The following is a 16,630-nucleotide window of genomic DNA, read 5'->3' on the forward strand; positions in this document are numbered from 1 at the left end:
GATTTTTGGGGTGGAGCCTGAGGAGGGTGGGGTTTGGGGAGGGGAGGGGCTTCAATGCCATAGACTCCAATGGCCAAAGCGGCCATTTTCTCCAGGTGAACTGATCTCTATCAGCTGGAGATCAGTTGAAATAGCAGATCTCCAGCTAGTACCTGGAGGTTGGCAACCCTACATAACCCCCTCCTCTCCCCTCATCTTTTTTGAACAACCAAAACAACACAAGGAATTAAGGACGTACCAGCCTTTTCCTTCGCTTGACCAGTTTGCAGCTAATGTTGATGTTCAATGACGTTCTGGTTGCTGCTTTCTTGGAAGCAGACCCGACCTCCCCCCCCCCCCCCCGCACACACACCCATTCAGCATCAGGAGAACCAGGCAGCCAAAGCCCACTTCCTGTCCCAGATGGCTAATCAGGATTGCAGAGGGAGGAAGTGTTGTCTGTAGCCTTCTGTGCCTTGACCAAGACCTCTCCTAGGCAGACGACAGACAGATGGATCCTGTGTGTTGTTGATTCAGCTTTTACCTTGCTTTTTTCCTGTCTTGCATAAGACAATTTAGATTTAAAACCCTTTCAGTATCAATGTTTCCATTCCTGTTTCAGACACATTTTAGGATACTCGGCACTCCAAAAATGCATTTTAAAATCATTCTGTGCTTTCAGGGGCTTTTTTTCTGACTGGATGATCTTGGGCATGTCAGTCTCTCTCAGCTAGGGCTGCCAACTCCAGCTTGGGAAATTCCTGGAGATTTTTGAGGTAGACCCTGAATAAAGTGGGATTTGGTGAGGGGAGGGAGCTCAACAGGGTATTCCGTAATACAGATGCTATAATTGAAAACCCCCTGCCCCAGTAGCTACCTGCCTGATTTCTGAAATAAGGGTAGGGTTGCCAGGTCCCTCTTCGCCACCGGCGGGAGGCTTTGGGATGGGGTATGGGGAGAGGAGGGACTTCAATGCCATCGGGTCCAATTGCCAAAGTGGCCATTTTCCCCAGGTGATCTGATCTCTATCTGTTGGAGATAAGTTGTAGTAGCAGGAGTTCTCCAGCTATTACCTGGAAGTTGGCAATTCTAAAGCAGGGACACATGGAAGAGGATCTCAGAAAATGATCTTATGTGTCAGGCAAACTCTGGTTGTCTAGGTTGCCCATTTCCAGCCTGTCTGGGGCTTTAAAGCAAAGAACCAGTACTTTGAACTGAGCCCAGAAATGAACAAGCCGCCAGTACAGTCCTTTATGTACTGGCAGAAATGTGTCGCCTGGAGTGTTGACTGATCGCATAATTTGGAGTTCCATTATTAAGATTTTATTATCCTCTCAAAGTCAACCACCACAGCAAATCTGCAGGTGTATCTGGATTTCAGCTCAGCTCTGCCGGTGACAAGCTGGAATTCTTGTTTCAGTTCTCAAAAATGATCCTAACAGCTGTCTCACTCCCCTCAGCCCTTCATGATCTTTTAACATTTTTTAAAATATATTTTTTATGTCTCTGCCCTTTACCTCCTCGCGACTTACAACTTAATCATGTTCTGCTTTCAGGCAATGTGTACTGTTTTTGCTTTCTCCATTCTCCTGAGCTTTCCAAGTGTAACGTTTTACAGAGTCCTTTTTTAAAATGAGTAATGGAGACTGATGGTGATTTTATGATATGTTTATTCATGTAGACGTATGTTGAACGTGGGGAAGCAGGCAGGCCTCCAGATAAATAGTATTAGTCTTTAAAGAAGAATCAGTTCTCTCAAAAGCACAGGAAGCCTGCCTTCCTCCTCCCAGGTTTACTTCCAGTGGCAAAACTCAGGACTTGCTTCTCATTTGGTAGTTACATACCAAATTCAAACTTGGATTTGTTTTAAACGTTAGTATTTTATGATTATGTACACCTTGTAGACCCATGTTAAAAGGGGGGTTATAAATAGTGTTAATCAATTAAACAGTAACTTGTTCAGCTTTTGCTGCTGCCTGAGCAAGTGGGTGTGTGTCTAAACTGGAAGCAACCAGCCATCAAAACCCACCAGCTGTTACTAGAGCAAGAATCTTCTAGCCATCAGAGAAAACATCATGGGCTTGGGCTTAGGAGAAAAGGTAATCTCATCTGCCAGCCAAAACATTGGACATATTGCTTTCCTTAAGTTATAGTCAATGATACGAAGCATGGATAAGCATGTTGTAACAACATCAGAACATAGGATCAATGAAAATTAGGGTTGCCAGGTTTTTGGGGTGGAGTCTGAGGAGGGTGGGGTTTGGGGAGGGGAGGGACCTCAATGCCATAGAGTCCAGTTGCCAAAGTGGCTATTTTTCTCCAGGTGAACTGATCTCTATCAGCTGGAGATCAGTTGTAATAGCAGGAGATCTCCAGCTAGTACCTGGAGGTTGGCAACCCTAATGAAAATAGAAATTATAAGTGAGGGAGTAGAACTTAATATGGGATTTGAACAGGCAAGAGAAAGAGAGAAAAGAGGACCAATAAAAAGTTTTTTGACAACCAAAAGGTTTGTGCTGGGGATCATGGGACCGACATGGGGGAAAAACACACTTATGGTGGGAGACCTCCAGATAATTGTGGCCCTTGCCCGCTGATGCTCACTTGGTTGGCAGGCAGCAACCGAGGCCAAATGGGGCAGATCATCTTTGGGAGGAAAGTTAAGAAAAATAAGGCCTCGTCTTAGGATTGCCAGGTGCCTGTTAATGGCAGGCAATTGCTCGCCAATTAATAGGCCTGCCCGCCGCCCCTCAGCTAGCCACCAGGGGAAACAGAACAGCTAAAGGGTGGCACAATAATGTCCCATCCAAGGTAAACCCGGAAGTGACAGGGACACTCTAGCACGTCCCTCAAAAAATTCTATGGAAACCATTGAGTTTTTGGAGAAATATGGTAGAGTGTCCCCATCACTTCCGGGTTTGACGGACGCTGTAGCACATTCCTAAAAAAAAGGCAATGGTTTCCATAGAGTTTTTTAGGGATGTGCTGGAGTGCCCTCATCATTTCCTGGTTTACCCCAAAAGGGACATTATTGTGTGCTTGCACTGTGCACCTGTAAATTGCCCCCCCTCCAAATCTCCCACCGATTGCAAGGGGGGACCTGGCAACCCTATCTTGGGAGAAAAATTATTTTTTAAAAAGGCCTTGCCTGCTTACAGGAAGTTCTGACCACAGAGTTCCCAGTGATTCCTAGAGCTATCTAGAGGTGACAAGGGTTCGTTCTAGGAATCACCAGAAACTCTCCCGGGATGCTGCCTTCCCCCGCAACCCTCCTAGTTAGACATAAACAACAGGGGAAAGGAGAACAGGCCAAAATATGCAGAAACGTTGGTGCATGATGTTGGCAACAGACCTGTACTCTTTGTAAGTAGTAGTTCCACCCTTAGGCTGCATCTAAACAGAGGCAAAAATGTGCCCCTCCTATGGCAGCAGCAAATTAAAGGGGAGTAAACAGGAGCCAGGTGAATTGGGCCCACAGTGGACATATCATCTAAATGTTTGTGTTTCCTGTGGGCCTTCCCAATACCCAGGCAGGGAAAAATTCCCATGTGGAAGCAGCCTTTGCCAAGGCTATGAATCTTCTGCTAATTTATGCATGTGGAATTTCCCATGCTGTATGACACAGAAATATGAGAAATATCACTTTTAAATGTCAGTTTCTTGGCCCGTGCCAAGCTATTTTAAAGTAAACAGTGCTAGATAAGGTTCTGTCTGGATCAACGCCAAAGGTTGTATCTGATTGTTCTTTATATGTGCATTGAGTAATTCTTATGCTACAGTCAACGCATGCATAGCTGAATGTGTGATACAAGCCACACATTTATCCAGGGACTGGTCCCCAGTTTCATTCATAAAGTGAATGGGCGTGGTCTCTTTGTTACAAACAGAGGTACACACATACAGGCAGGATGAACGCATGTTCAGTGTAACACGGGAGCAGGGCTTGGGAAGACTTGCAGAAGAGTTGGAGCCCACACACCAGCCCAGCTGACCACTCACCATTTTTAAATGCCAGACTCCTTCCCTCCAGATCTGCTGTTAGCTGATAGAGGCCAGATCTACCTGCCATTGGAAATAAGAGGGTAATTATTTCTTATGAGCTGTAGAGAGGCCAGGTCTACCTATAGGAAACCATACCTCACAATCAAGTGCCCATAGGAAATAACAGCCCATTATTTTCAATGTCAGTAGTACCTCTACCAAAATTTCAGCTGTTAGCCGGCATCAGCTGTTGTGTGTGTGGGAGGTCTTGTCCCTTTAAAATTTAAAGGGGCAGAGACACAGAGGAACAGCTGTTTGGCAGGCCAGCTTCCTCTCTCTCCCTCCTGATTCTCCCCGAAATCAAAACAATTCCGAAATTCCAGGAGAGAAATTTTCATTACTTCCAGAATTTGGAGAGTGTTTTGGGTCATTTTTAGGGTTGCCAGCTCTGGGAAATACCTGGAGATTTTGGAGGCGGAGCCTGAAGAGGGCAGGGTTTGGAGAGGGGAGGGACTTCAATGCCATAGAGTCCAATGGCCAAAGCTGCCATTTTCTCCAGGGAAACTGATCTCTATTGCCTGGAGATCAGTTGTAATAACAAGAGATCTGCAGCCACCACCTGGAGGTTGGCAACCCTAGTCATTTTGGATATCCTTGAACCAGCCCTCAATGGCTAATTTGGAGTTTAATTTAGGCTCAGATATATCTGAATGCACACCTCTTCTAGCTTAACAAGCAGCAGCCTGAGAGAGCTACCAGGGGTATGCAGTGTTTTCCTTGGCAGTATCTGATATGTCGTAACGGATGATATATGTTGTCTGTTTGGGTGTCTGTGTGCTCCCCCATGCTCAGCACATGTGCTTGCAATGAATAGATATTAAATAAACACTGGACATGCCCAGTACTTTCTTACAAGTAACCTTGCCCTCTAAAAGACCCCCTCTCCCTCTGAAATTCCCTGCCGTTTGGGGAGCGGCGGTGATTATGCTGGTGATGTTTTTGAGAATGCCCCAAAAAGTATAATTTCCTGAGAAGGATGGTTGTCTTTAATGCACAAGAATCCTCCTCTCTGCTAGATCCCACAAAGCCCATACACATCTCTCCATAGGGCCCATGAATGAATTCTGCAGAGCTTACAATGACCCAGGATATGAGCATAGTACGGGAGACTGAACCAAGCCTGTGTCCTCTTGATACCATCTATCTATGGCTGAATTGCTGCTAACAGTAGCTAGTGTTTCAGGGCTTCCTTTTTTACCACCAGTTCCACTGTAGGTGGACAATGGACTATCTCTTCTCCTCACATGACACCGGGTGGCATAAAGGAGCTCTGGACTCTTGCCAGCCACTGTCATGGCATGTGGAAGAAGAGATTAGTCCCTCAGAACCACTGCAGGGCATTGGCAGCAAAGAGTGCTGTCTGTTTCAGAAATGCCTTCCAAGCTACTGCATGCCAGTCCTTCTGGGAAGATCAGCTGGCTGTTGAGGCAAACATGGAACCTGATAAATTGTCTTGATACCAAATATTGTCTACAGATACTTTTATTTTGTCTCGTATAAAACTGGAGCTGCTCACATAATGGGTTCGATCCCACAGATCTGTCTTAGTGATGGTCCTGCCTTCCTCCAGTAGGCTGGAAGAAGGTGCCACCATGAGTTAAACAGATCCATGAGCTCCAACCCAATGATGGGATATTGGCATGTTTGTGCATAGTACTACAGAGGCCAAATTCAGCCCCCTTTTCCTTGTTTTTATTTTTCTATCCTATTTTTCCAAATATCATTTGCCCTGAGTGGCTAACAAATCGATTGAAAGGATCTCTGCTTTACACTAAAACAGCAATTTAGGGACTAATAGAAAATACCAGCACAGTAATCTCAAGAGCAGATAAACTCTGCACACAGCAAACTGAAATATAAAACAGGACGGGATCAGCCAACGCATGTCAAAATAATATGTCTTGTCCTGGCACCTAAACCACTCATAATGAAGGAAGCGGGCAGACCTTTTAAATAAGAAAGCCCTATTCACCTGAAGGAGACCTTAGTGAGTAGGCAGGTTCATATAGGAAGGACAGAGTTCCATATGTACCTATACCAGGAAGTTCCAGTTTAAAATCCTAAGGATACCACCTTTGGTGCCTTGGTGGGAGGACAGAATGCAAACTTAAGAACAAAAGAACAGCAGCTGTCAGCAGCTGAATGCAGGGCCAATTTTCTATCGAGAATAATCTCCTGTATGATCATTCATACCCTGGCTATGATTTTGCATGTACTGTAATGACTTTATTCAAGGGCGACTCTGTTATACCCTTGAGCCTCAAACTGGAACAAAACAGTGACAGGAATGTAGCACGAAAATCATTTTACTGAGGGAAAACCCAAACATAGGAAAACGAAGACCCCCAAATAAAGCAACAGGGGTTCAGTTTGAAAAAGGGAGAAGCAAAATGAAAATAAGAACATAAGAAAGGCCATGCTGGATCAGACCAAGGCCCATCAAGTCCAGCAGTCTGTTCACACAGTGGCCAACCAGGTGCCTCTAGGAAGCCCCCAAACAAGACGACTGCAGCAGCACCATCCTGCCTGTGTTCCACAGCACCTAAGATAATAGGCATGCTCCTCTGATCCTGGAGAGAACAGGTATGCATCATGACCAGTATCTATTTTGACTTGTAGCCATGAATAGCCCTCTCCTCCATGAACATGTCCACTCCCCTCTTAAAACCTTGCAAGTTGGCAGCCATCACCACATCCTGGGGCAGGGAGTTCCACAATTTAATTATGCATTGTGTGAAGATGGGATTTGGGGATCAAAACAGCAGGGATGAGACATTTGAAATCTGCAGGGGTGAACTGGGATGCTAAAGCCACTCAGGAACAAGCTGAGCCAAACAGAGCAGCACTGGGAGCACCACAGGGCCCACCTGGCTATAAGATGGGAAGTGGCACCCCGGGCACAGCCAGGCAGCCCCAGCAGTGCTGCCTGTTCCACCGGCAGGCAATTCAGCTTGCTCCTGGCTACCAGGAGCCTCACAGACCAGCAGCCCATCAGCAACTACCCCAGGAAGTTAAAGGATCGTTCTACCCCTGGAAATCATCACTACTTTTCAGTGTCCCAGTAGCACTCCAAAGTAATTATCCGAAGGATACTCTAAAACTCGTTCTGCACTAGCTGTTTAATCTGCATTTGCCACGATGTGTTTTCATGGACCATCAAGATGAGGCTGTAGCCACCCCTCTGCATTCGTGCTGGAATAAACATATGAATTAATTAAAGGCAGTAAGTCGGCATGTGCTTCGTTTGATTCAGATGTCATCAGAGGTCAGTTCTAGAAATCGGAGCTGTGTGTTTTGGGGCCAACTCTTTAATCAGGTTCACCAAGTCTGTTTTTTCAATGCACGCCCGGCACACTTCTCCCCAGCTATCCAGGATCTTCTTCAGCTCTGCCACTCGCATCTTCGAGAGGTCTACTGAGGTTAAGTCAAGGTTTCTTTCTGTAAAAACAAACAGGCGGAGAAACATGCTCTATTGATTTCGTTCTTTATTTTTGTTTCCCACCCCAAAAACCAACCAGGGCTCATCCAAAAAGGTGGCTTTCCCATCTGGCTTGCTAGCGCGCATGACACTATTTCCTATAGTGGCCAATTTGTACAAATATGCCCCCCTGGCCGCCTGTGGCCGCTCCCCCCCGATCCGTGATGGGGGGGAACAACCTTCCCCTGCCCAATGGCGCGCGCTGGCTTAGGGCCAATAGCGTGGCCCGGTTTTGGCCAATGGGGCGAGCAGGGCTAGGAGACTTTGCCCAGGACTCAAGCTCCTAGGATTTCCCCCTGCTTACCTTCTAACACATACATAACAGGCCCAATCAGGATTGGGCCCTCATGGCATTTTAGAATGTTTTTAAAATGTGGGGGGGAGTAGGGTTGCCGGCTCTGGGTTTAGAAATACCTGGAGATTATGGGGGGCGGAGCCTGAGAAGGGCAGCGTTTGGAGAGGGAAGGAACTTCAATGCCATAGAGTCCAATTGCCAAAGCAGCCGTTTTCTCCAGGTGAACTGATCTCTACCGGCTGGAGATCAGTTGCAATAGCGGGAGATCTCCAGCTACTACCTGGAGGTTTAGCAACCAAAATAAACACCTCTGTACTACTACCAAAGGTAAGGAACTAAGTACAGGAAGGGCTAATGATATTCAATCAATCACAAGCTTACAAAAACAAGGTGTATTAAGTGCAGTGAATGACATACAATACACAAATCTATATACAATCCTATGTCAACAGTCCTAAAAGGTTCAAGTCGCTAAAGTTCCACTAAGAGTAATCTTCATAGCAGAATGGCGAGGGAATATGGTATAGACAGTCCCATACAGGTACAAGTAAGCTTGGGATTGATTGAATATCATTAGCCCTTCCTGTACTTACTACCTGGAGGTTGGCAACCCTAGAGGGAGTTCATATTTAATTTGGCCCTAAATCGCAGGGGAGAGAGGAAATCTCTGCCAAAGCCCAGAACAATTTTTTTTTTTAAAAAATTGAGGATTTGGAGAGAAAACTGCTGCTTCTGCTCATGGCAAATGATCCAAGAGAAGAGCACTGTCATACGTGGAAGCCAAAAAGGGCCCACTGCGCACAGTGTAGCCATGTGTGTTTGCCTTAGTGGTGCTATGATCCCTATGCAGTGGGGTTCCTGGTTAAAACAATGAACTCTGAATGTCACTGGATTGCCAGGCGTGCTTGGTGGCTGTTCTGTCCTGCATACCAAATTTGAGCTCACAGATCTGAAGGTCTATTTTCTTCAGCTTCTCGCAGATTTTGGGCACGGGTATATGAGCGCTCATTGGGCGGCTGACTTCACTGATGATCTTGGTAGCTGCGTCACTCGTGGCTCCAATGTAATAGCACTGCAGAAAGAAAGGAAAGCCCTGTGGTCAGCACTAATTCGGCGTTGGTGGCGAGGGTGAACAATGACCATCCCTGGCCCCGCTCCTGCCTCAGCTGTCTCGGCTGGAGGCATTTTATCTCAAGTATTTTTAACAAAGGGAGAAAGGGAGTCATACCAAGCGGTTTTCTTTTCCTTTCGCATCTGCACAACGTTTGACCAGTTCGTTCTCTATAGAAGCCACGGAGAAATCAGAATGTTCTTCTTTTAAATAACTGTAAAATCTGCCCAAAAAATCTTGACACACTGTAATGGGGGTGGGGTGGGAAGGAAGACATTAAAATATGTACAGAGAATGTTTGAATAAAACAATAAGATCTGAAGTGGACTGCAGATAATATTCCATTTGTGTTCCATAAATACCAAAAGAGTAATATCACATACAATGGTTTTTTTGTTTTTAAGGAGAGATTAGTTTTCTTCAAGAGCTGGCTTGCCATCTTTGCTGTGTGCAAAGATTTTTGCCAGGCCCACTGGAAAATTGGAAAATCCCCAGATGGGTGCTTGTAGCTCATATCAGTGAACGTAAGAGATCCAGACCAAATTGTCTATCAACAGAATAGAACTTCCCTGCCACTGAAGCCCTCTCATCACCGTGAAATGCTGCTCCTAGAGGATAGGGGATGCTGAGGGATGACACGAGGAGGGACTGCAGTGGGATCAGTGGAAATTGCTGGTTTACCGGTAATCTGGATCTAATGCAGTGTCCCACCCAGAGGGGTCCCCCCTTTTCCTCTGGGGTGGCGTACAGCCATGGCATGAGGATCGTATAGACAGTCGTGGTAGTTTCTGGGCAGAACCTGCCAGTGAACTCAGGGCTTCCATTTGCTTTCTAGTTCTGCAGTGGAAACAAAGCCTCCCGCGACTCCCTTGCTCACAAATGCACGTGTATGTTGCTGTCAGACAAACGTAGGGAACATGCTCGCGCTGCGTTATGGGGGAAATGGGGGAGCCATGGAACACAGAGCTTTCATCTGCTAAAGGTCTATGTTGGGATGCTGCCAAGGAGCAAGAGCAGAGCCACAAAATGAAGCCACCCACGTCGTAATAATTATATAGAAAAACATCCTTGTCGATTCCCCCTAACTTTAACTTACAGCAGAAGTAATGAGCAGTTTAAGAAAATGAAACTGCATACTATTCTTACTTGCACAGAAAGAAAGAAAAAGTCTCCATCTCATGTGTCATGCTTAGAGATGCCAGCCTCCAGGTAGGATCCCCCAGAATTGCAGCTCATCTCCAGACTAAAGAGATCAGTTCCGCTGGAGAAAATGGATGCTTTGGAGGGTGGACTCTATGGCATTGTACCCCACTGAGGTCCCTGTTCTCCCCAGGCTCCACCCCAAAATCTCCAGGAATTTCCCAGCCTGGATCTGGCAACACGCTGGTGGCCATGGGGGACCTGGCAACCCTAGCTATGATCCATGAAGCAGGCTGGGAGAACTCCAGAGAAGTGGAGAAGATTCCATTATGAAAAGTAATTGTCAGGACCAGTTCCAGGTATATTGTTGCCCTAAGTGTGGTACACCCATCACCTCTAGGGTCCATGCCCAAGTCAAGTCCCTGCAGCAAGGCCCCAAAGGTTTGGCTTGGGCCTGGCTTGCAATTGCCCAGGCCCTGGAAGGGTTGCCAGTCACTTCTTGTACCACTGAGCCACTGCAGTACATCAATGCCATTTTCATTCTGCTGCCCCAAACAGGTGCTTGGTTAGCATAGATGGAGAACCAGCCTTGAGTAGTATCCAGAGCAAAACATCTTCAAATGTATATGCTTGATAATACCAACAACCTGTTGCTCCACTGATGGGTATGGTGGACACAAAATAACTTGTTTTTCAAAAGTACTGATCTCAATCAGCTTCACTTTGATAATTGTGTGTCGTGGCATAAATATCTGCTGTGAATGCACATATTCCAATCTGCAAATGTTCTATTTCCTATAAGGGATTGTTTTTGCATTGTTACATAATGAAATGTGCTTATGATCCCAGCTTGCAGAACATAGAAAAAGTAGTTCAGAGGAGCATATGGAAATACCTGATATACTTTCCCCAGTTCTGTTGAATTTTCCTCAGTATTTATTCAAATGTAGTCTGTACAACATATTTGGAGAATTGTGATTGGTTCATGCTGGAAGCCACTTTTGGGCAACAGCATTGAAGATTCATTTTTATTAGGCTAATGAGATTGTCCCTGAGCTTTTTAAACACATTTTTGGAAAGCACTGCAGCACTTTCCTTATCTTAATGGAGTCCTGCATTACACCTGTATTTGACAATGTAAAACTATATAGAGATTTTTCTGGTTTGTATAACTTAGTTTCATACTATATCCATTCGTTCTGGCTTGAATAGAGACCTTGCTTGGAACTGTTCTTATAAAAGCAATTAAGTCCCATCCAAGGTGTCATGAAAATTTAACACCAAGCTGCTAAAATTGGACATGTCTGGAATTATTTATATCTGTTGGCTTGCTGACCCCTAGAAAATGAACTGATAGATTCAACTATGACGCGAGTCTGTTCACCTTTTAATCCCACCTTACAAACCTGATCTATCAGTCTCCCTACAATTTCCCATGTACCCCTATATCCATCATCTTCACCGTCATCATTTTCATGGGGAGGGGCTATGGCTCAGTGGCAGAGCATCTGCGTGGCATGCAGAAGGTCCCAGGTTCCAACCCCAGTATCTTCAGTTAAAGAATTTGGTGGTAGGTGACATGGAAGACCTCTGCCTGAGACCCTGGGAAGCTGCTGCCAGTCTGAGTTGACAATACTGACTGTGAGGGACCAATGGTCTGATTCAGTATAAGGCAGCTTCGTGTGTATCCTTTATGCACCTGACAGCATGGACTCTAGCTGGTGAGCATTTAAATGTGTTAATCTTTATGCTGCTTTGGAACACTCCTTGATTTTGCCACGACAGGCTAACAGATTTTGTGGATGCTAAGCACAGGTTTTCCCTGCATGGTTTATCTTTAAAGGAATTCATAACTTCAATGGGGCCAACAATGAATGTGAAAATAAATTTTGCTGAAAAGCCACTTTGAACCACAAGAACAGGTGGAATGTGAATGTTTTAATTAAAAAATTAAAAAAGTTTATACAAAAGATGCCATATGGTGATTCTGTGGTACTCTTACGCCACCTATGGGAGACAAGAGAATACTTCAGTCAATGTTAGTTACGCAGAACGGGCATCTCTGTGCATAAAGTGCCGTCAAGTTGCAGCCGACTTATGGCAACCCAGTAGGGTTTTCAAGGCAAGAGACTAACAGAGGTAGTCTCCCATCCAAATACTAACCAGGGCTGACCCTGCTTAGCTTCTGAGATCTGATAAGATCAGGCTAGCCTGGGCCACCCATGGCTTCTAGCCATGAATATTCCTTTTATTCCAGATCCAATGTTAAGACTTTTCCCTATGCACTATTAATATCTTAGTAACTTCTAGACACTGGCTACAATCACGTATTAGCTAGTAAGACCCACTGAACACAGCAGGGTTTTATTTGTTATTTATTCAGAAAATTGTTATGCCGCCTCTCCAGGAAACCTGTCTGAGGCGGCTTAGAAAATAAAACATAATAAAAACAAAATATGAAAAGTTATTAATTAAAATCCAGCATTAAGATCTGACATTACAAATCCATCCACAGCCTAAAAGCACAGATTGTTGAACAGCTTAAAAGCACACTAAAATGGTGTTAAAAGACTCCCTAAATTAAAAGCCTGGGTGAGCAGAAACTCTCTGACCCAGTGCCTAAAAGAAAGCAACATAGGTGGCAGGTGAGCCTCAAGCAGAAGGGCATTCCACAAGCAAGGTGCCGCTATTTAAAAAAAAAGCCCCGTTGCTGGTTGCCACCCACCTCTCCTCTGTAGGTGGGGGAACAGAGAGCAAGACTTGAGAGCCTGCTCTTAATTGGCAGGCTAGACAATATGGCAGGAGCTGGTCCTTCAGGTACCCTGGCTCCAAGCCATTTAGGGCTTTAAAGGTAAGAGCCAGCACTTTGAATTGTGCCTGGAAACAAATGGGAAACCACTGCAGATCTTTCAGAGCTTTCTGAGTAAGTATGCTCAGGATCACTGTGCATGTTCACAACTGCTAGTTGTTTTATGCTGTAGCTGTATTGAAATTCAAATTATTTTAGTTCTGCCATGTGGTGATGGTGGAAAGTGCCATTAAGTTGCAGCCAATGTATGGCCACCCCATAGGGTTTTCAAGACAAGAGGTGGTTTGCCATTGCCTGCCTCTGCATAGTGACCCTGGAATTCCTTGGTGGCTATTCAGGTTTTTAATCTAAAAATTACCCCAATTATTCTCTTTGGTGTTGCCATCTGGATAACAGTTGTCAATGAATCTATAGATCGTCCATTGCTTCAGTTCTTACGAAAACTCCTAAATGCCCCTCGATGTGTTGCTGGCATTACTCTTCGTTCCGAGTTTGGCCAGATGTCACTCGAAGCTAGAGCATGGTTGGCCGCCTTTAAACTACACCTTAAACTGTGCTTTAGCATTGAGGGGTTCCTAGCTTCTCTGAAGCACAACCCTTTTAAATCCTCATGGCAAAAAATCTTAGATGAGAAACTGTCATTGTTGGGTTTCTCGCAGGATATTAGATCTTGGGAAAACTGAAGCTTTCACCAAAATTAAAAAGCGCATTAAAGAGCTTGATTATAACAGCACTACTTTTCGTGCTCGCCGCGTTTGTTCATCCCAGTTCTTTGGAATACCACCACCATGTGGTTTGCCTGCTTATGCATATTATTTGACAACTCCTCGTCTTTCTAGAGCTTTTTGTTTAGCTGTATTGAATGCTAGCCCCTCTATGGTTATGCAGGGCAGAATTTTGAATATACCATATTCAGACAGGACCTGTCCTTGCTCTTCTGGCTCTATCGATTCACTAGCTCATGCCCTTTTGAAATGCCGCTTTTATGAGGAACTTCGATCACATTATATTTCCCCCCTTTTAACTTACAAATCTAATGCCTCTGTGTCTGACATAATGCCTTTTCTACTAAGCGATAGGGATCCCAAGGCTACATTGTCAGTGACAAGATTTGTTTCAGTCCTTATATCCCTCAAACACTAGTTATATCAATGGATCAAGGAGCTTCTAAGGGATAAAAGGAAAGGAATTCCTTGGTGGTCTCCCATCCAAATGCTAACCAGGGCTGACCCTGCTTAGCTTCTGAGAACGGACAAGATCTGGCTAGCCTGGGCCATCTAGGTCAGGGAGCTTCTGCCATATAAAGTTATTTGCACTCAAACTTACAGCTAATGATAACAGAGCATTCAAAGGAATGTCCCAAGACTCAGTAAGATCAGGCACCTGTGCCTTCATGAGTTGTGTGAAAGGGAGAATTCCACAAGTGGAGCTAAGTGAAAAATTCTGTATGTTCAATGTCTCCCCGCATCATATTCAAAAGCAGCATGCAAGAAGTACAGGAGATGGGGCTTGGAAAGAAACTCAATGTCTTCTGTCCTTTCAACAGAGCCCTTTGCAGAAAGATGCAGCGTTCTCTAGTTGTTCCATACCTTCCAAAGCCTTCTTACTTTGAAAGGATATTAAAGGAGCCACAAGGGTGGGAATGGGTGTTGAATGACCTCAGCACGGCCTCCTATGCCAGCTGGCAACATGTTCTCCAACTTAGGTCTTTTGCTTTCAGAGTCCTTCTCCTATTCTGCTATTGCAGGGCCCAGTTCCAGAATCAGGCTTAAAAAAAACGCAGAACTTGATTTCTGCCTGACGTCACCCTCTCAGCAAACCCCAACCCATTTAGAACATGCATCAGACCAGTGGTTCATCCAGCCCTACAGCCGGTCCCACATGGCGACCCACCAGTTACAGGGCAATTAGGCCAAGGCTGATTCTGATATGCCCCCCAGCTGTGGCATTAGAGGTTTACTGCTTCAGAGTGCAGAGGTCCAATTTAGTTATTGTGGCTACCAGCATCCAATGGACCTCCACAAATTGGTCAAATCCCCTTTTTAACCCATCTAAAATAGGGGCCATCACTACGTGCATTGGCAGCGAGCTCCACAGTTTAACCACCCATTGAGTAAAGAAGCATCTTCTGCCCTGTCAACTTCACTCTTCATCAAGTCTTTATTGCATTAGCCAAAAAAGCCATAGCAACAGTACGGACTAAGGTGGAAAATCCACCAAAATAAAATTTAAAACTAGTAAAAATAATTTAAAGAATTAAGACATTTTCCAAATAAAAGATAGCAAGTGACCCAGAGTGGAGCAGTCACGGGCCAGACATACTGTGGTCAGCATGCCCCATCATACTTTTACCCTTCATGATGGCAGCAGCAAATCTTGCCATTTGGGAAAGTAATGAATTTGTCTCTTTCAATAATATAACTAATTTCTCCTGATCTGACTTTCCTGGGAAGCGGGATATCATGGTCGGTGCCCTGCAGGTCCTGTAACATTGGGAGAGGGAGAAAAACCTCTACCCACTTTCTCCTCATTGCTTTTTGCATATCTACATGGGAATCAGTTTTGTGCCCCAGCCTGAACACATGGAAGCCCAGCTGAAGGGAGGAAAAAAGCAACCCCCCCTAACTTAGAATCCTAGAGTTGGAAGGGACCACCAGGGTCATCTAGTCCAACCCCCAGCATAATGCAGGAAATTCACAACTACCTCCCCCACACATCCCCAGTGATCCCTACTCCATGCCCCAAAGATGGCCAAGGTGCCCTCCTTCTATATATATATATATATATATATATATATATATATATATATATATATATATATATATATATATATATATAATTTTTATAACATAACTCAACAAAAAACAAAACAATAAAAGAAAAATAATAAAAAGAAAATAACAAAAAATACAAGAGTCTTCATTATGTAATCTACTTAATATGATCTACATTACAAAATTATAGATTTCAAAATACCCTTTTGACCCTCTACCCACCATAAAAAGTGACCCATTACCAGACTTCCGGAGAAGTGTCTGAACAGTTTAAAGATTACTCTCTTAACAATAATATATATAAAAAATAAAACTAATTTCTATAATTCTCTAACTAAATTAGAGTTAACTAAATTTTTGCCAGTTTATCCCAATATGTGATGGCCTTCATCCATGTTTTTTTGAATTCTTCCCTATCTTTTCCGTGTAGGAATTCTGTTAATTTGGCCATCCTCATATACATCCACAATTTCTCCCTCCAGTCTCTAACTGAAGGTTTATTTACTTGCTTCCAAATCTTAGCTAAGGTGCCCTCCTTCTCACGATTTGCCTGACGTCACAGAATCAGCATTGCTGACAGATGGCCATCTAGCCTCTGCAGAAACTTGCCAAAACTGCACGCAGGAATTAAATTCGTGGAAACGCATAACCCCCCCCCCTTTTCTTTTTGCGGGAACGTGGAACTCTGGCTGGGGAACGATGAAGGCTCAAACTGAAACGGCACCGCGCCATGCCCCTATTAATAGCACGCGCCTGGCTAATTATAGCCGCAGGAGCGCGCGCGAGCGGCAACAGGTGCAGGGATGCAAGCGAGCCCCTCACCTTCGCACTGAGCTTCCGCGCCCCTGGCCCACTGGAGCGAGCAGGCAACCAGGCTCAGCGCGGCCAGAGCCCAGGCGGCCCACGAGCATCGCCGCGCCCGCCGCACCATCACGCCGCGCCAAAACCCCCACGCCGCTCGCAGAGGAGCTCGCCGGAGCCACGCCCCCAACCGGGATCAAGT

At 45.0% G+C, this 16,630-nt stretch overlaps 1 protein-coding gene across 1 annotated transcript; it reads right to left on the minus strand.

Moving 5' to 3' along the window:
• Positions 1 to 7,246: 7,246 nt before the first annotated feature.
• On the minus strand, positions 7,247 to 16,460 carry CDNF (cerebral dopamine neurotrophic factor). Its single transcript, XM_056847314.1, has 3 exons — positions 16,450 to 16,460; positions 8,724 to 8,865; positions 7,247 to 7,458 (listed from the first exon to the last, which is right to left on the minus strand). Exons 2-3 carry the CDS (start codon positions 8,800 to 8,802, stop codon positions 7,280 to 7,282), a joined length of 258 nt encoding a protein of 85 aa, XP_056703292.1. The 5' UTR covers positions 8,803 to 8,865; positions 16,450 to 16,460; the 3' UTR covers positions 7,247 to 7,279.
• Between the last annotated feature and the right edge of the window lie 170 nt (positions 16,461 to 16,630).

This window comes from Euleptes europaea, chromosome 3 (assembly GCF_029931775.1).
Source record: "Euleptes europaea isolate rEulEur1 chromosome 3, rEulEur1.hap1, whole genome shotgun sequence".
Lineage (NCBI taxonomy): Eukaryota > Metazoa > Chordata > Lepidosauria > Squamata > Sphaerodactylidae > Euleptes > Euleptes europaea.

Excerpts from the sequence above, each read along its gene's own strand:
- CDNF (XM_056847314.1), bottom strand. The coding sequence starts at position 8,802 with ATGAGCGCTCATATACCCGTGCCCAAAATCTGCGAGAAGCTGAAGAAA. Across the intron at positions 7,459-8,723 it reads GATCTGTGAGCTCAAATTTG|AAAGAAACCTTGACTTAACC; the intron begins GTATGCAGGACA and ends TTGTTTTTACAG.